Consider the following 19,795-nt stretch of genomic DNA (forward strand, 5'->3'; position numbering starts at 1 on the left):
CTTATGGGATCTGATCCCAGCTCTAGGTGGATGATGTCATAATTGAATTGTTGGACCTGCAGCTGGTATCCAGAGAATCGCTTGGTGTCATAGATAACATCCCAGGCTCTCTCGTGAAGTTCTAGTCAAGCTGTCAGACAGGGTTACAGCGTCTGAAGGCTTGACTGGCTCAGGAAGACCCACTTCCAAGGTGCCTCACTCCCATGGCTGCCAGATTGGTGCTGGCTGTTGCCTGGAGGCCTTAGTTCTTCTCTACACAGGCCTCTCCATAGGTTGCTTGAGTGTCCTCATGACATGGCGGCGACTGGCTTTCCCAGACAGAGCCATCCGGGAAAGAGAAAGAGGCAGAAACCACCCTTTTTTATAACCTAGCCTTGAAAGTCACATAGTATTCATCACATTCAGTTAGTTAAAAGAGAGTCATTGAGTCCAGTCCCTGTTTTAGGGATAGGAATTAGATTCTGCCCTTTGAAGGGAGAAGTGTTAAGAATGGCCATATTTTGAAACCATCACCTAAGGAGTGGTCAAGTGTGCCTCTAGGAGGAAGTGACCATTGAGAACTGGAGTATGGTGCTCAGTCACCCATGTGAGGAGCCAGAGGAAGAACGTTCCAGAGCCAGGGAGCAGCAAGTGCAAAGGCCCACAGAGAGAAAAATCCCATGCGTGATGGGGGGAGTGTGGGAGAAGAGGGGCTAGTGAAAGGGATGGCCAAGTCAGGGCTGGTGAATTTGGCTTCTCACTCCAATGGTGGCTAGTAAGCAATGAAAGAGCTGACTTTAAAAGCTCACTTCTCGGGCAGCCCGGGTGGCTCAGCGGTTTAGCGCCACCTTCAGCCCAGGGCATGATCCTGGAGACCGGGAATCGAGTCCCATGTCGGGCTCCCTGCATGGAGCCTGCTTCTCCCTCTGCCTGTGTCTTTGCCTCTCTCTCTGTGTGTATTTCTCATGAATAAATAAATAAAATCTTAAAAAAAAAAGCTCACTTCTCAGTGGGAATGGATTATAGGAGGGCAAGACTTGATGCAGGAATTCCTGGTGGGAAGCTATTGTAGCAATCCTATAAGAAACTGCTTGGGTACTAATGAAGTGAAGTGCAAGATTCAGACCAGGGGGGAAAAAAGGCAGGGTGCCTGGGTGACTCAGTTAGTTAAGCATCTGCCTTCATCTCAGGTTATGATCCCAGTGGGATTGAGCCCCACACTAGGTTCCCTGCTCAGCAGGGAGTCTGCTTTTCCCTTTCCCTCTGCCTCTCCCCCTGTTCCTTCTATCTCTCTCACTCTCTTTCTCAAATAAATAAAATCTTAAAAGAAAGAAAGAAAAGAAAAGAAAGAAAACAAAAAGAAAAGGCAAAGTTTGCTGAAGGATCCTGTAAGGTGTTCCAGAGAAAGCAGTCAAGGAGGGCCCCAGAGTTTGAGGCTACATGTAATGGGAGGGGTGAGTGTGTGGTTAGTTTCTGAGGTAGGAAGGCTGGAGCAGGGCAGGCGGGGTGCTGGTGGGGATCAGAAGCTCTGTTTTAGACATGTTCAGCCTCAAGTACTTACTAATCATCTAATCATCAAAAAGGAAGTGGCCATCAAGTCTGGCACTTAGCAAAAATAAATAAGTAAAGCTACATTCAGTGCAGTGGAATAATTTCCTCTATGTTGCCAGACCTAATGGCCATCCTATAGAAGACCTGTGGGTCTTGAGTCTATACATAGAAGCCTGTACAAATTGGGAGGTGGGCTGCAATGCAAGTTAAAAGTATGTATTCAGGGGCACTGGGATGGCTCATTCAGTTAAGCATTGGACTCTTGATTTTGGCTCAGGTCATGATCTCAGAGTTGTAAGAACAAGCCCCACACTCAGTGCAGAGTCTACTTGAGATTCTCTCTCTCCCTCTGCCCCTCCCTCTGCTCACGCTCCCTCTAAATACATACATACGTACATACAATATTTATTTTTTTATGATTTTATTTATTTATTCATGAGAGACACACAGAGAGAGAGGCAGAGACACAGGCAGAGGGAGAAGCAGGCTCCATGCAGGCAGCCCGATGTGGGACTCGATCCTGGGTCTCCAGGATCATGCCCGGGCTGAAGGCAGCACTAAACTACTGAGCCACCCAGGGATCCCCTACATACAATCTTTAAAAAAAAAAAAAAAAAAAGGAAAGCATATATATTCAGTGCTTGTAATGGGAATGCAGAGGTGGGGTACCTGTCCCAGGTTTGGAGCTGTTAGGAAAGGACTCAGCTGGTAGGACTAACTCCGAGTGGAGTGCCATGGGGGAGGAACTACCTTCTGCTCCCACACTCCTCCAAAGCTGTTCTCACCAACACCACCAGCACCCACATGTTGATATGTCCCCCAGCCATTTCTCAAGCCTCGTCTTACTTAACATCTTGACAAGTAACGTCTGACATGAGTAACCACTCCCTTCCTGGAAACTCTTCTAACTTCTGTGTGAAATTCCTCCAGAGTTTCCTTTCCAGGCTTCTCTGTCAGCTTCTATGCTGCAGTCCTAGGACTTGATCCTGCACCCCCTTCTCACACTTCCAGGGGATGTCATCCTCATGGATGTACCAGCAACCAAATTCCCAGCTCCAACTAAGCACTTTTGAGAACCCAGAGACCCACACCCAACCACCAGTGTGGGCCTGCCGTTGGCACTCTCACAGGCATCTCCAACTCGCTCCATCTAAAACAGACCTCTTCCTCCTCATTAGCCCTGACATCTGCTCTTCTGCTGGAGACGTGGCCCCTGGAAAAGGAATGAAGCTAGGACTTTGGTGTAGCAATGGGGGTGGCGGGAAGGGCTCCTACTTGAGAAATAACACCAGCAGCTGCATTTATTGAGAGCTTACTGCGTGTCACTGTGCTGGGTGCTCACGTGTGTCCTCCTACTGAGTCATTTACAACCACCCCGAGAGGGGCACACACACCACTAGGCAGCACTGACAGGATCTGGTGACTGATTAGTAAAAGAGGAACTGAATACTAGAAAATGACTCTATGGTTTTTAAATTGGGTTTATAAACATCATTTCCTTTACTGAAAAGTAGCATGCTAATGCACCTTGATATGTATCAGTTAGCTTTTGCTGTATAACAAACCATCACACTTTAGTGGTTTAAAGTCACAGCCATTCATTCAGCTCATCACGGCAGGTATTGGCAAACAGGGCCTTTCTGCTGCTGGTCTCAGCTGGGCATGCCCTTCTGGTCAGCACGGAGGCTGCATTCCTGGATGTTAGCTATCTGTCCACTGAGGTGACAGAGGAGATCGGGCCATGTCTCTCTCATCATCCAGCAAGCTGTCCCAGACTCGTTCATATGGCACCTGGCAGTGTTCAAAGGAAGAATGCCAGCATGCAATGCTTCTTAGGGCCCAAGTCGGAAATCACAAGTCACTTCTCCCATGTTCTTTGGCCAGAGCAAGTCACTAGACCAGCCAGGTTCAGGGGATGGAGGAACAGATTCTGTCTCTTGACAGGGGGAGCTGCAGAGAACTGAGGCCATTTCTGCAAACTGCCACAAGTCTTAGCACAGCTGACCCTGCTTTCATTCTGAATCTGATTTGCTTTTTAAAGTTTTTTTGGCCTAATTCAATTTATGGTTATTTTTACCTCCTACAAATTCTATTTCCATCTAATTCATTGTTTCCTAGTCATAAGTCCCATAAGCTTGGAAACCAGATCATCAAATTTCTTTCCACCAATATATATTAATTTAGCACCAAAACAGGGTAGGGTGCCTGGCTGGCTCAGTCTATAGAGCATGCAACTCTTGATCTTGAGGTCATGAGTTCAAGCCCCAGGTTGGGCAGAGAGCTTACTTTAAAAATAAATAATTAAAATTTTTTAATGTTTTAAGAATTTAGTAACAAAAATTTAGTGACAAACTTTAGTAACAAACAAATTAGGTATAAAGAGGCTCTGAGTTGAAGGGGGTGGTTCTCTTTGCAATTTTTAGCACATGTTATTTTGTAACACATATAAGGCTGCCTGGAATCAGGTTTTGCTCACCATTTCTTAGCTTTGTTCCAGATACATGAGACTGCATGATGCCCACTGTTAAATGAGGTGCTCCTAAAAAGGTCAAGCAGGGCTAGAACTTTGGGGCCTCAGAAGGAAAGGAATTTATGTGTGGGATTTGAAAAAAGGAAGAAGTGATTCATCTTTTATGCTAATATTTTATGTTTTCATCGCTTTAATTCTAGTTGGATCTGTCATAAGATACAGAGAGATCATACAGTTATTTATTACTCCAAGACCAAGGAGAAAGCAGGGAGGGTGGTTTACATCAGCTGCAGACCCTTTTGGATCTTCCTTAATTTCCTAGTTGACCCTTTTATCTTTTAGCAGGATGGTCCTTAACCTCCACGTGTTTGAGGTCCTTCCAAACTTCTTCTTGTGATTGAGTTCTAATTTCAAGGCGTTATGGTCTGAGAATATGCAGGGGACGATCCCAATCTTTTGGTATCGGTTCAGACCCGATTTGTGACCCAGTATGTGGTCTATTCTGGAAAAAGTTCCATGTGCACTTGAGAAGAATGTGTATTCAGTTGAGTTTGGATGTAAAGTTCTGTAGATATCTGTGAAATCTATCTGGTCCAGTGTATCATTTAAAGCTCTCGTTTCTTTGGAGATGTTGTGTTTAGAAGACCTATCGAGGGTAGAAAGAGCTAGATTGAAGTCACCAAGTATAAGTGTATTATTATCTAAGTATTTCTTCACTTTGGTTAATAATTCGTTTAAGTATTTGGCAGCTCCCACATTCGGGGCATATATATTGAGGATTGTTAAGTCCTCTTGTTGGATAGATCCTTTAAGTATGATATAGTGTCCCTCTTCGTCTCTCACTACTGTCTTCGGAGTGAATTTTAGTTTATCTGATATAAGGATGGCTACCCCTGCTTTCTTTTGAGAACCATTTGAATGGTAAATGGTTCTCCAACCTTTTATTTTCAGGTTGTAGGTGTCCTTCTGTCTAAAATGAGTCTCTTGTAGACAGCAAATAGATGGGTCCTGCTTTTTTATCCCGTCTGAAACCCTGCGCCTTTTGATGGGGTCATTAAGCCCGTTCATGTTCAGAGTTACTATTGACAGATATGAGTTTAGTGTCATCATGATATCTATTCAGTCCTTGTTTTTGTGGATTGTTCCACTGAACTTCTTCTTAAAGGGGAATTTTAAGAGTCCCCCTTAAAATTTCTTGCAGAGCTGGTTTGGAGGTCACATATTCTTTCAGTTCCTGCCTGTCTTGGAAGCTCTTTATCTCTCCTTCCATTTTGAATGAGAGCCTTGCTGGATAAAGTATTCTTGGTTGCATGTTCTTCTCATTTAGGACCCTGAATATATCCTGCCAGCCCTTTCTGGCCTGCCAGGTCTCTGTGGAGAGGTCTGCTGTTACCCTAATATTCCTCCCCATGAAAGTCAGGGACTTCTTGTCTCTTGCTGCTTTAAGGGTCTTCTCTTTATCTTTGGAATTTGCAAGCTTCACTATTAGATGTCGAGGTGTTGAACGGTTTTTATTGATTTTAGGGGGGGATCTCTCTATTTCCTGGATCTGAATGCCTGTTTCCCTTCCCAGATTGGGAAAGTTTTCAGCTAGGATTTGTTCAAATACATATTCTGGCCCTCTGTCCCTTTCGGCGCCCTTGGGAACCCCAATTAAACGTAGGTTTTTCTTCCTTAGGCTGTCATTTAATTCCCTTAATCTGTCTTCATGGTCCTTTAATTGTTTGTCTCTTTTTTCCTCAGTTTCCCTCTTTGCCATTAACTTGTCTTCTATGTCACTCACTCGTTCTTCCACCTCGTTAACCCTCGTCGTTAGGACTTCTAGTTTGGATTGCATCTCATTCAATTGATTTTTAATTTCTGCCTGATTGGATCTAAATTCTGCAGTCATGAAGTCTCGTGAGTCCTTAATGCTTTTTTCTAGAGCCACCAGTAGCTGTATAATAGTACTTCTGAATTGGCTTTCTGACATTGAATTGTAATCCAGATTTTGTAACTCTGTGGGAGAGAGGGCTGTTTCTGATTCTTTCTTTTGAGGTGAGGTTTTCCTTCTAGTCATTTTGCTCAGTGCGGAGTGGCCAAAAACAAGTTATATTGGGAAAAGGAGAGAAAGAGAGAGAAGGAAAGAAAAGAGAAAAAGAAAAAAGAAAAAGAAAAGAAAAAGGAAAAAAGAGAAGAAAAAGGGAAAGAAAAAGAAAAAGGTGAGAAAAAAGGGGTGGGGGAAGCAATCAGAAATCAAAAAGAAAAGAAAAAAGAAAAAAACAAAAAACAAAAAACACGGGGGAGTATTTTCTGAATCTGTAGACTTTAAGTCCCTTGACTTCCCCTGGAACTGGTCCGTCCAGCTGGTCTTCTGGGGGAGGGGCCTGTTGCGCTGATTTTCAGGTGTTAGCACTTGGGGGAGCTGCTCTGCCCCTGCCTGCTGCAGGGCTCAGTGGGGGCTTTTTACCCCGTGAGGCCCCAGGAGGAACAACCCCAGTGGCGGGGCCAGCTCTGGAGCCCTGGAGTCAGCCTCCGCAGTAGCTCCAGAGCTCTCCGTCTGCAGGGCCTGGAGGCTCCGTGGCGGGGCCGCTGATCTGCTCAGCTCGGGGCAGGAGCGTCCTCGCTGTCCTGGGCCCTCCCGGCCTCTGCCTGTCCCGGGGGAGGCCGGATCCTGGGCTGTGTCCCGCGCCCTATGCTCCGGGGCCTGCGCTGTTGGATTCGCGCTCCCGCCCCGCAGCCCCCTCCGCGGAGCCGCCGCCCGAGCCCCGCCGAGCTGCTCCGGTCGCGTCGCCCGCCGTGCGCGCTGCAGCCCTTAGGGAGCTCGGCGCACTCTCCCGGGACGCAGGTGTCTGTTAGTGTCCCCGGGAGCCCGAGGGCATCCCCGCCCTCCTGGGTCCTGCTCCACCTCCCTGCGAGCCCCTTTCCGCCCGCCCGGGAAGGTTGGTGCAGCTCCTGCTCCTCCGGGACGGGGCTCTCCTGTCCTGGGGACACTCGCCCCGGCCTCAGCCCGGCTCCTCGCGTGGCCCCTCCCCCTCGGAGGCCTTTTGTTTCTTTATTTCTTTTTCCCCGTCTTCCTACCTTGATAGAAGCGCGAACTCTTCTCACCGTAACATTCCAGCTGGTCTCTCTTTACATCTCAGGCCGAATTCATAGATTTTCAGGATGATTTGAAGGTTATCTAGGTAATTTGTTGGGGACAGGTGACTTGGGGACCCTGCTCTTCCGCCATCTTGCCCCTCCCTCACCCTTTTGGATCTAAATAAAGGGGAGAATTAATTTTTTCTCTTTGCAGTGCAGTGTGGTGAGATCTCTTTAAGCATCTTATCTAAGCAAGCCCTTCCCTATTTTACCTTTTTTAAAAAAAAATTATTTTCTTTCTCCCAAATTAACATCACAATTACTCATTTATCGTGTGTAATGGGAGCCTTTTAACCTTGAGAAATGGACCTTGGTCTGTTCCACTTTAAGTCCTCAAATTGTCTTTGACTTCTTTTCAGAGTTTGACAAAGTCAGCATTCAATCAGAGTTTGTTGTTTTTGAAGGAACACTGGAGCAAATTTGAAAAATTTTAAACTGTGACTTTAAAACAGCATTGAAATTTTTGCTTTAAGTTCTTAGGAGAGAATTGTGTTTAGAGAACTTTTAAAACAGACAGACACACATTTGTCTGATTAACAAAGAAGCAGGTCACACATTTCCAGGAATCTAACATTTATTGGATCTATTATCACCTTGGTGATAATAGCAGAGTGGGGACTCCACCAGGGGTCAAGCCATGGTCAGAGAAAGTCAGACTTTTTCATAGAACTATTTTAATTGGGACAGCCCCAGGAAGCCCCAGAAGCCATTGGTATTCACCCTAGAAATTTTTGGCCCCAGTGGGGCCTCTCTGTATCGAGAGTGAGTCTACTTTTATATCATATTTACTAACATGTGCACACTCTCCTCCTATCCCCAATAACTTTAACATGACTTTTTAAAGAGAAACAATAATCAGAGGGAGTATTTTTTTAAGATTTTTATTTATTTTTTTTTAATTTTTTTTATTTATTTATGGTAGTCACACACAGAGAGAGAGAGAGAGACAGAGACACAGGCAGAGGGAGAAGCAGGCTCCATGCACCGGGAGCCTGACGTGGGATTCGATCCCGGGTCTCCAGGATCGCGCCCCGGGCCAAAGGCAGGCGCCAAACCGCTGCGCCACCCAGGGATCCCAAGATTTTTATTTATTTATGAGAGACACAGAGAGAGAGAGAGGCAGAGACACAGGCAGAGGGAGAAGCAGGCTCCCTGCAGGGAGTCCGATGCAGGACTCTATCCCGGGACTCCAGGATCATGCCCTGCCCCCCCCCCCCCCCCCCCCCGCCCTGGGCTGAAGGCAGACGCCAAACCACTGAACCACCCAGGGATCCCCGTTAATACAATCTTTTTAAACATGATTCTTTTAAAGTAATTTTTTACAACTAAAAAAATCACAGTGCTAATCAAGGAGGAATGCAAATATTTTATTTTTCTTCCAGTGAACAGGATTCTCTAAAATTCTTAAGGTTCTTAAGGTGGGAGCAGAAGAGCATGGAATATTCTTTCAGTAGGACTTCAAGTCACCCCTCCCGTGAATCTCTTCCCAGGCAGAATTAATTATCAGCCAGTCTTCCCTAATAGGTGCCATTAGATTATATACTGAGTATCACTCTTCTGAGTGCTGGGAGTCTCATTGCGAACAAGATGGACAAAGTTTTCCCTTCATAGAATCTGCTGGAAAGAGCAGATAAGCTAATAATCAAACAAATGATACAAATGTCAAACAATGACAATAAGTAGGAGGAAAAAAAGATCCTGAGGGGATAGTGTGTGACCTGTACTGGAAGGCACAGGATTGAGGAGGATGACCATGGCTCCTGTTCCCTGAGGAAGTAAGTGATGGTGGGGTTGAGATCTCTGTGATCAGAAGGCTTGGGATCTGGGAACAGTTACTGCAGGAGGGAGAAGGTGATGCAGCCAGGTGACAGGGAGGAGTTCCATGGGGATCTGAGTGGGCAAGGGGGACGGTAGCGCAGACGGGATGGGAAGGAAGTAGGCACAGGGTTCTGGGGAGGAGGTCGGAGGCAAGATCGCACAAAAATCGTCTGATTTTCATTTTGCAGCAGAGATGTTGTGGTCTGACAATGAAATGCCAGGTACCTCGCCGTTCCACAGCTGTGCTAGCTACACGTGGCTGTTGTTGTTTATTTTTTTTTTTGAAGTTACTTTTTTTTTTAAATTTTTATTTATTTATGATTGTCACACAGGGAGAGAGAGAGAGGCAGAGACACAGGCAGAGGGAGAAACAGGCTCCATGCACCGGGAGCCTGACGTGGGATTCGATCCCAGGTCTCCAGGATCGCGCCCTGGGCCAAAGGCAGGCGCCAAACCGCTGCACCACCCAGGGATCCCGGCTGTTGATGTTTAAATATAAATTGATGAAAAGTGAAAATTCAGTTCCTCCTCACATTAGCCACATGTCAAGCCCTTGGTAGCCACTGCCATGTGCACACAGCTGCCATGTTGGGCTATGTGGAACATTCCTTCATTGCAAAAAGCTCTATTGAACTGCAGTGCTTCAGAGCTGTGGGCCTGTAACCCATTCTTTCCAGATTCCTTGGAGGTTCTTTACAAATGCTTTTCTCCGGTCCTGGAAGGGCAACCAAGCCACCTTAAACTTCACTTAAGGCCCATTCTGTTAGGAGCTGGGAGTGGAGAGACATTTTTGTCCTGAAGAAGTTCATAGCTTTTCTAGAATTAACCAAGGCCACACTGTCAGACTACAGTGTCTCCGATTCTCTCTGCCCTGACAGCTCTATTAGAGAAATCTAATAGAGAGCTTTATTAGTCTTCTAGAGAAAATCATGATCAATGTTGTCTCAGACTCCTGCAGCCTCCTCACAGGTCCCCACACTTCTTTGATTAACTCTAGAACCGAGGCTCTGCCCAGCAGCAAGGTGGTCTACCTTTGAGTCCCTAGCTTCTCTCCAACTTCCACTTTTGTAGCTCATCGCACATTTGTGTGAGGTCTCACTCCTACTAGGGAATACTCATATCTCTACAGGCTGCACTATGACAGGCAGGCATGACCCCAAACTGTCACTCCTCATTGCTGATCAAGGTGGATAGGATTTTTCTCCTAACTGCTTCCTTAATTCCGGACACAGCACCTTCTACTCTAGTTATTCTTTTCTACCCCAAATGATCACCTGTGGCCTACTGAGGGCCTTCTGCTCCTGTATGAACTCTGCCTTCTTGCCCACCCAGATAGTTCTCCAGTATGTGGACATCTCACCTTGCACACCCCCTCTAGTTTTCCCCCATCCCAGGGTTATACCATTAAGCAGCCTTGCCATGTTGGTCAAGCTGGCCCGGGGGCTCTCAGAAGCAAGTCTAGCTGCCAGAGTGGTACTTTGAGATGCTCACAAGGAGGGCTTTGGCACTGTTGCCTGGTGAGGCAGCAGGTCTGCAAGGCAGCATTTAGGAAGATGAACCAGACACGGAGGACCGAGGATAGGCTCAGATGCCCCTGGTTCCATCAGCCGTGTGTCTGAGACAACCCTCTAGAAGCAATGGCCTCAGCTTCTCTTCCACATGCCCAATCTCAGTCAGGGTCCTCTTTTGACCAACTTTAACCCCAAACCCTCTGGCAAAGGGGATTCAGGGAAATGGTTCCCAGCTTTCCAGTTTGGCACAAGGGATGTGAGGGACAGTCCCTTAGCTACTCAAAAGAGGGAATTTTAAGCAAGAGAAGGGATCAGTCCTCCACATCATCTCCCTCGTCTTTGGGTTGGGAGTTGGCTTGGCTTTGGTCAGGACATTTGGGAAAGCATGCGTGCACAGGCCACCCCTCGTGTGCACTGCTCAGAGCCCCCCACTGCTCCCCCTTTGAACTCATCTCCCCCTGGGCCTCGAAAGTAAAGTGCTGCTCTTCTCTTCGGCTGCAAAAACAAGGTGCCGGCAGATCTTCAGCTGATAAAAACCTGATAAGGCTGTCATTGCCGATGCCTTGTAGGAAGGATTGAGATAGCATATCCCGCGGTAAAAACAAGAGTAAAATAGTTCTGAGAACCGTGAAACTGTCATCCTTTCTCTAAATGACTTAATTCAACAGACAGATGGTTTTCAATCACTGGCCTCCTTTTCTAGGCCTCTGAGTGCCAAGATCTTTTTTATGTTAATGTGAGGAGCACTGCTACTCCCTGGGCCCTGGCCGGATCCAGCCACTATGCAGCCCACTGGACAGCACTGCCCCCTTCTACTGGCCCCAGTCCCCAGCGTGGGTGGGACCTGTCTGAGGTCTGGTAGCCAGCAAGTAGCAGGACTAAGATTTGAACCCAGGGAGGACATTCAGAGGGAGTGACACTAAAAGGGACATCTGGAGGCTGAAAAATACCCAAGGTGAGCAACTGAGTCACTCTAGGTGAGTGACTGCAGCTGTATCATGAAGGATGCCGAGGGACGGTGATGTCAGGGCTCAGCAGGTGACACCATGGCTGCACCTCCAGGGCAGCCCCAGTATATTCAGGCCGCTGTGGATAGCAGTCTCTTTACTTCTCCCTCCTTTACCTCTATTCCTTCCTTCCTTCATCTCCATATATGCATATTTTCTGTCCTTCTCATGTGTGATCCCTCCCCACACACTTTGTAATAGAATATGCAACTTGTTCATCCAACTGTTAAGTCCTACCTGTGAGCAAACCCTAGCCCGTGTAGTGAAAGCTGTGTAGACAAACCCAAACAGGGACCCTATTCTTTAGGGGTTTCTTAGCTCTCAGTTTTATGAGGGAGGGAGTTTCTACTTGCAGAAATGGCCTTGGAAGTATGTAGGATCATGTCTGCTCCTGGTAGCAAGCATGGCCTTCCCACCATGTTTGACAGTGGCTCCTGGAACCCATGTTCCCAAGCTGCTGCAGATGGGCATGTGCTCATCCCGTGCATGCAGACAACATGGTTAAGACTTGCCTCTGGGAAGGGGAGCGAAGGAGGAAAGCTCACCATCTTGGGGGACAGCTCTGCAGTTCTCCTCTGTGTGAAGTCAGTGAAGGGCTGGCATATGGGGGCAGCAGTCCCCCGGGACCCAGGACAGCATTCAGAAACCTGGTGAAACTGCCACAGTGCCGTCCAGTACTGTACAATATTGACCAGTCAGAAGAACTGAACATATATTCTCCTGAGGCAGGAACAGGGATTTGGGGCAACTTTGTTTTTTTCTGCCTTCCAGCCCCTGCCCAACTTGGCCAGTCATCTCAGCAGGGTAGAGGAGCCAACACTGGTGGGAGCCTGGGTGTCAGGCCTGGTCTGTGGCCAGAGAGTGCCTTGATGAGGGCATTTCCTGCCTCTCCTGCCCCGTGCATCAGACTCCTCAGGACTGTCAGTACAGCTGGGATTGATGGTTTTCTCTCTCCCTCTCTCTCAGGGTCAGGTGTGGATTAATGGCTTTAACCTCGGTCGATATTGGCCGGCGCGGGGCCCCCAGATGACTTTGTTTGTGCCACGGCACATCCTGGTGACATCAACCCCAAACACCATCATGGTGCTGGAACTGGAGCACGCGCCCTGTGGTGACAGTGGCCCAGAAGTGTGTACCGTGGAGTTTGTGGACAGGCCGGTTATCGGTGCCCCTCCAACCCCTGGTCATCCCCCTCCAGACCTGTTCCATCAAGACTTGAGACTGGACTATGTCTGATGATGAAACACTGTGACCCGTTGGAGTTTCAGCCTTGCACATACCTCACCTATCCCCCCGTGTAATGCCAACAGTCACTGGAAAGTTCAACTGAAAAATAGATTTAGAATGTGCATTTTCTCCTGAGGTTTCCAGGGGCCACCATGAATGCATGATGAGGGCAGTGACACACAGTTTGGAATGGAAGCTTTGAAGGTGTTTCTGATTTTTATTTTGGAGGAATCATGTTGTCTTTTTGTTAAATAAAACTTGTATTCAAATGATGATACTGTTTTGCATGTTGAGCAGATATTAAATTATAGGCTCTGATTTAAATCATAACTAGACTTGAGTGGGTCGAATAAGCCACTTCACTAACTGCGGTTCAAAGGAATGGAAAATTGTCTTGGTTTGATCTAGTGGACTACTACTTCTCTGATCCTCATTTGACTTCCTTTTGTGTTTCTGTGATGTCTACTAGGTGGCCCATAAATACAACTCAAAGCCATTATGCAAAAACCTAAATGACCAGCCTGGAGGCTGTACATAGCCTGGCACCTCTGCACAGGGGGACAACTATGTGGCCACTAAACTGATGATGTAGATATGTCATATTTTCATGATATGCTGTGTGAAAAAAAGCAGATTACTTAAATGCAGTCCTGCTTTCTGTGTTTAGACATAAGAACTGCACCTACCCACACAACGTAGGTGTGAACGAATGTTGGTAGACACCCCTACACGTGAGTGAGGGTACATACACGGATATATAGGGACGTGTGATTGCAGACTATGCATGTCCTGCCATGGGGCAGTAGCTCTCATTTGTTGAGCTCTTGTCTGATACCATGCCCGGTTCTGAGCATAGTATATATTTAATTTACTCATCCCTCACAAGAACTGAGGAAATGCATCATCATCTTCCCTGATTTACCCAGCCACACAGCTGGGTAAATGGTGGAGACAGGATTTGAAGCCACGTAGTCTGGTGCAGGCGTCCAGGCACACACTGCACACATAATACCAATATATGCTTATGTTCCCACGGGAAAGGACTGAAACAACACACACCAAAGTGTTACTTGATTGTATCTGGGTGGTAAGCATTCGAGAGTTTGCTTTTTCTTTTTTGCTCACCCATGTTTTAAATCCTTTACAGAAAATATGTAAATGTTTTTAAAGGAGGAAGAAAGGAAAGATTTTTGATACTAATCTACAACATATTTTCTTGCTAGTTGTTTTCCCTGTCTCATAGACACTGATAACAAACATGTGAGACTCACCAGGGAGTACCAAAGCTCTGGCTGACTGAGCCAGCTGTAGGAGGCCGCCCGGGGTTGAGACAAACTGAGACCAGAACTTTATTTAGGGCCATTTTCCATAGCATTTTTGTCTAGATGTTCTGCACTTGATGTTTAAGGCATATTGCAGGGCGAAGGAGGGTCTGCGTGGACTCATGTTCTCATTACTTTACTCCTCCTTTCATTGCTAGTTACTAACAACTTATAAAATGATACTCCAGGACTGTGCCCAGCTATAAGCTCTGGAAAGAAATGTGAGATCGTTCCTAATAAAACGTCATGTGTGTTGGCATTTGCCTCCACTGTCCCAGACACAGCCTGTCAAGGCTCCAGAAGACAAAGGGGGTGAAGTGGGGTTTCCTTGCGAGAGTGTGTTCTTCCATTCTATCCACCCCATCTTCAGAACCACACTCAGGCAGCAGCAAGTCCATCTGACGGATGAAAATATTGAAAACTTCATGAGACGCGGGGTTGGATTCCAGTCGAGTCTGTCTCCATCCAAAGCCAGTGTTTGGTCAGTGTGAGGGAATCCCTTCTACAGCACCCTGACATCCCTTGTCCAAGGTGTTGTGTTCTGGAAAACCAGCTCTTGATACATAGATTATACCACCCTGGATTCCATGTCCCATCCAGCTCTCCAGACCACCTCAGAGAGGCATACATTTCACCTATGAGACCATTCTTTTTTTTTTTTTTTTTTTTTTTTTTTAAGATTTTATTTATTTGAGGGCAGCCCTGGTGGCTCAGCGGTTTAGCACTGCCTTCAGCCCAGGGGTGATCCTGGAGACCTCAGACCGAGTCCCATGTCCGATTCCCTGCGTGGGGCCTGCTTCTCCCTCTGCCTGTGTCTCTGCCTCTTTCTCTCCATGTCTCTCATGAATAAATAAACAAAATCTTAATTTAAAAAAAAAGAGATTTTATTTATTTGAGAGAGGGAGAGCCTGAGTAGGAGTGGAGGGTGGGAGGGGCAGAAGGAGAGGGAGAAGCAGACTCTCTGCTGAGCAGGGAGTCTGATGTGGGGATAGATCCCAGGACCCTGGGATCAGACCTGAGCCAAAGGCAGACGCTCAACTGACTGAGCCACGCAGGTGCCCGCTGTGATGCCATTGCACCTTGGAGCAGCTGGATGGCTCAGTCAGTTAAGCAACAGACTCTTGGTTTCAGCTCAGGTCATGATCCCAGGGTCCTGGGATCAAGCCTCATGTTAGGCTCAGCACTCAGCAGGGAGCGGTTGAAATTCTCCCTCTTCCTCCACCCCCTGCCTCTCCCCCTACTCACACTCGTATGTGCTTCCTCTTTCTCTCTCTCAAAGAAATACAAATCTTTAAAAAAACATATGGGGGTGCCTGGGTAGCTCAGTCGGTTAAGTGTCTGACTCTTGAGGGACGTCTGGGTGGCTCAGTGGTTGAGCATCTACCTTCGGCCCACGGCATGATCCTGGGTCCTGGGATCGAGTCCCACACTGGGCTCCCTGCATGGAGCCTGCTTCTCCCTCTGCCTGTGTCTCTGCCTCTCTCCATGTGTGTCTCTAATGAATAAATAAATAAAATCTTAAAAAAAAAAAAAGACATCTGACTCTTGATTTCAGCTCAGGTCATGATCCCAGGGTCCTGGGACCAAGCCTCACATTGGGCTCCCTGCTCAGCAGGGAATCTACATCTCCCTCTCCCTCTACCCCTCCCCCTACTTGTGCTCACACTCTCTCTCAAATAAATAAAATCTTTTAAAAAAGAAAAAAGTAAATAGCTTTATCAGGGGTGCCTGGGTGGCTCAATCCGTTAAGCATCTGACTTCAACTCAGGTCATGATGTAGGGATTCTGGGATCAAGCCATGCATCCAACTCCCCACTCAGTGGGAAATCAGCTTCTCCCTCTGACCCTCCCCCTACCCTTGTGCACACATTCTCTCTCTCTCTCTCTCTCTCTCTCTCTCTCTCTCTCTCTCTCTCCCCCTCCCTCCCTCAAATAAATAAAGTTTTAAATAGGTAAATGGGGGCACCCAGGTGGCTTAGTAGGTCAAGCATCCCGTCTTCACGTCAGGTCAATTCCAGAGTCCCAGGATCAAGCCCTGCATCAGGCTCTCTGCTCAGCCGGGAGTCTCCCTCTCCCTCTGCCCCTCACCCAGCTCATGCTCATTCTCTCTCTCTCTCTCTCTCTCTCTCTCTCTCATAAATAAATAAAACCTTTTAAAAACTAAGCAGACAGCTTTATGGAGGAGTCATTCACATACCATAAAGTCTGCCCATATGAAGGCTTGGTTTGATGCGTTTTACTGAATGTCTGCCGCTGCGCAGCCAGTGCCACAGTCCGGCTTTAGAGCACTCCACCCCAGAAAGTTCTCTGGCGCAGGAAGCCTGCATTCCCGCTCCCACCCCAGGCACCCTGATCTGTCTGCGGTCTCTGGCCGCGCCCCGTCTAGGAGTCTCCTCTCCCTGGGATGGCACCTGCAGCCTTCCGGGCCCGCCCTCTCTCACGTGGCGCCCAGTGCTGGGCTGCGTCGGTACCTTCGGTGCTCGGGACTCCGGGACTCCGGGACTCCGAGCGGTTGCGGGCGGCCGTGCTCTGCCGCGCGGACCCGAGACCCTCCGTCGGCCCGGGCGTCGGGCACCGAGCGCTGGGGTGTCTCCGGGGGGCGCTGCGAGCCTCCACACGCCGTCCCGCGCGCTCCTGCTGTCACTGCCCCGTGGGAGCCCTTCAGCCCCACGCGCGTCCCGTCGAGCCGTCTCAGACGCTGCCCGGCGATTGCAGGGCTGCAGGGCGTCTCCTCCGAGGCCGGCGACCTCGCTCCTCCCCGCTCCTCCCCGCTCCGGCCCTCCACGTGTCTCCTCCGGCCTCCGTCAACCTGTCGGCTCCGGTTCTCGGCCAACTCCGTTTATTCAGAACGAGATTGCTCAGGGCGCATCCGAGCTTGGGCTTTTTCATTGTTTCCCCACCAAGCAATGTAGCCGCCGTCGGTGACACAAATAGGAAATGGCCTTGTGTGGTCTTTGCTTCTTGCCTTAGGAGGGAAGAAGTCATTCTCTGAAATCCCTCTTTTAGTCACCGGGAGGGGACTCAGTCTGGTCTGTGGTACAGTAGTTGCCTGATGCGAACCCGTAACTCGTGGGCTGCGAGGAAAGTCCAGTCCACGTCCAGACGTCGGGGGGGGGGGGGAGGGGGGGCGGCTCTGGGGTTGAGCCCTGGCCCTGAGCTCAGTCTGACTGAGCTTTTCTTCCTGGGTCGGCCCTCGCCCTCCCTCCTCTGGCAGTGACGTTTGCTAACTGGACACACAGCAGCCACGCAAACGCCCCGCGCGGGTTCCGAACAGATCCCCCCTCCGACGGTCGCTCTACCTTCGTCCCTGGGGGCTTTCCCACGTGTGAGGGAGCCACCCACGAGCCTCAGGCCTCTGAATTCCCAAAGCAAAAGCACTGTGTCCCCAGCCGAAACAGGACACAGGCTCCTGTTCCCACCACATCACTCACCACCGGCATGGCCTCAGACAATCCATTCCCTTAGAAGCCTCAATTTCCCCACATCCTAAGTGTCAGTCCCCACCTCAGGGGTTTTAAATCCAATGCAGGAATCATAAAAGCACCTCAGACGGCACTTGCCATGTCGTAGGGGCTTCCTGGAGGGCAGCTGGATTCTTCCCTCCGCCATTCCTCCACAGAAGCTGGGAAGCCAGCATCTGGAGGCCCGAAGGACAAGGTGAGAAGACATGCCCTCCAGGACACACCATCCTTCTCCTGGAGCCCTTTCAACCTAGTTCTCCTGACCAGGCGCTGTGCTTGGCCAAAGGATGCAAAGGGGAAGGTGACACTCCAGTATAAAACATGGACACAGACTGGTGGCAGGAGAGGAGGTCCCACAGAAAGCAAAGGGGTGTCATCTGTCAGGACACCCCAGCGTTAACATGGCAGTGAGGGGGGAGGGGGTGGGGACAGTGCCTGGAGGGTGGTTCCCCCATGGAAAAGACTCCCAACCTCAAAACCTAGGCAGGGCCCCTCAGCCACAGTAGCCACTGAAAGGTAGCAGCCACAGCTCTGTGCCACACGTATGGCCCGCACCTATGGGATCCCGGTGGACACAGGTCAGGAATCGAGGAATTCTCCATGCCAGGCCTCCCTCCTCAGTAGAGCCTGGTCTTAATCCTTTGACACACTCAGCAAATCCCCCCAGGAACTGAGCCGAAAGGTTCCATGAGCAGCAGGTTTCTCTGAAAGAGGTGAGTAGAGAGAAGTGGCATGGGTTGGAGCTGAAGAGTCAGATGGCCACTATCACTTCTCATGGCGACTGTCGCTTCTCTGGTTCTTTGGAGGGAGCACTCCCTGGAGTTGACACTGGCTGAGGGGACCTGCCCAGAGAAGCTGCTCACTGATGTCAGCTGGAGCCCTTGAGATGATAAACACCTCGGAACTTTCTTTGTTGGTGACGGGTCTTATCTGTCCACACTCTGCCATCCTCAGTAAACACTAGCACATGCATTTGCAAAGAACAAAGACAGTAAAGCACTCAAGCAAGCACACTGAGGAGATCATTTTAGTGGACCACAGGTGGCCAGGCTGCTCTCAGAGCCCTCAGCAACCTTGATGAAACTTTCATGGTTTTGTACTCTGAAATCGAGATGGCCTAGCTAGAAGAGACACACCAAATCTTTTCACTAGATGGGATTTTTGCAGCACTAAGGATCTAGAGGGAGAAAACCAAATGAGAGATAGTTGGGTACAGGACTGGCTTTGTCTTTCCAGTAAAAGATTCTGTGATTTCTGATCAGCTGCTAATAGACAGGTGTTTATTGGAACACACCCATCTTCCAAACCCTGTCCTAAGGTTTACAGATTCAAGTCAGTCTTGTTACAAACTCTACAGAAACCTCCCAGTGGAAGACGGAATTCTGATTGTTCAGGAGGACGGAAGTGGAGGATGGAGAAAGGAGACTGAGATGACAATCTGATTTTTTCCACTCTGCACATCAGAATTTTGCCTCTTACCAGCTAGGAAGGACCCTCCCATCTCAGGTATTCAAACAGAGGGATGCTTTTGAGAATAACCACCTCCTCCACCCTGGTGTAAAAGCTCAGGGTAGGGGCACCTGGGTGGCTCAGTAGGTTAAGCATCTGTCTTCGGCTCAGGTCATGATCCCGGGGTCCTGGGATAGAGTTCCATGGCGGGCCCCCTGCTCAGTGGGAAGTATGCTTCTCCCTCTCCTTCTGCCCCTTCCTCACCAGCTCACACAAGTGCACTCTCTCTCAAATAATTATAAATAAAGTACATTTTTTTAAAAAAGCTCAGTGTGCTTGGTGCCTGTGTGTTAACAGATAGCATATGCAGAATGTGCACATCACACAGTGGTAGTGAACCAGACTTTGAGCCCCTCCTCACTGAGTAGGACCTTTCGACATCATCTTAGTCTCAAATGCCCCTGTTTCTCCTGGTAACAAAATTCTGCCATTTTCTGCTCCCATGATTTTCTACACTGAATTTACTCCTTCTTCTTTTCAGAAATTCTATCACTGAAGTCCTTAGTCTCTGCACCGGAAAAGTCTCCAAGGTCCACTCTCTAAAGGAATGTTACTAATCTCCAATGTGCTCTGCAACACTTTGCTCAATCCAGAACAGCCATTCCATTCATTCATTCATTCAACTATCAGTGAGCACCTAATGAATACGCGGGGTTGAGGATAAAATGGTAACTGCTTTACTGCCCCCTCTCTCAATCTTTTTTTTTTTTAAGATTATTTATTTATTCATGAGAGACACAGAGAGAGGCAGAGACACAAGCAGAGGGAGAAGCAAGCTCCCTCTGGGGAGCCCAGTGTGGGACTCGATCCCAGGGCCCCA

The 19,795-nt window shown here is 48.5% G+C and overlaps 1 protein-coding gene across 1 annotated transcript in view; it reads left to right on the forward strand.

Annotated features, from left to right (window-relative positions):
• Window positions 1–12,955, forward strand: part of GLB1 (galactosidase beta 1) — an 85,775-nt gene extending 72,820 nt beyond the window's left edge. The window contains exon 16 of the mRNA XM_055321211.1: window positions 12,423–12,955. Coding sequence (XP_055177186.1) covers window positions 12,423–12,692 — 270 coding nt within the window. The 3' untranslated portion in view covers window positions 12,693–12,955. The remainder of the gene's footprint in view (window positions 1–12,422) is intronic.
• Window positions 12,956–19,795: the final 6,840 nt, after the last annotated feature.

Source organism: Nyctereutes procyonoides, unplaced genomic scaffold (assembly GCF_905146905.1).
Source record: "Nyctereutes procyonoides isolate TBG_1078 unplaced genomic scaffold, NYPRO_anot_genome, whole genome shotgun sequence".
In the NCBI taxonomy this organism is placed as follows: domain Eukaryota; kingdom Metazoa; phylum Chordata; class Mammalia; order Carnivora; family Canidae; genus Nyctereutes; species Nyctereutes procyonoides.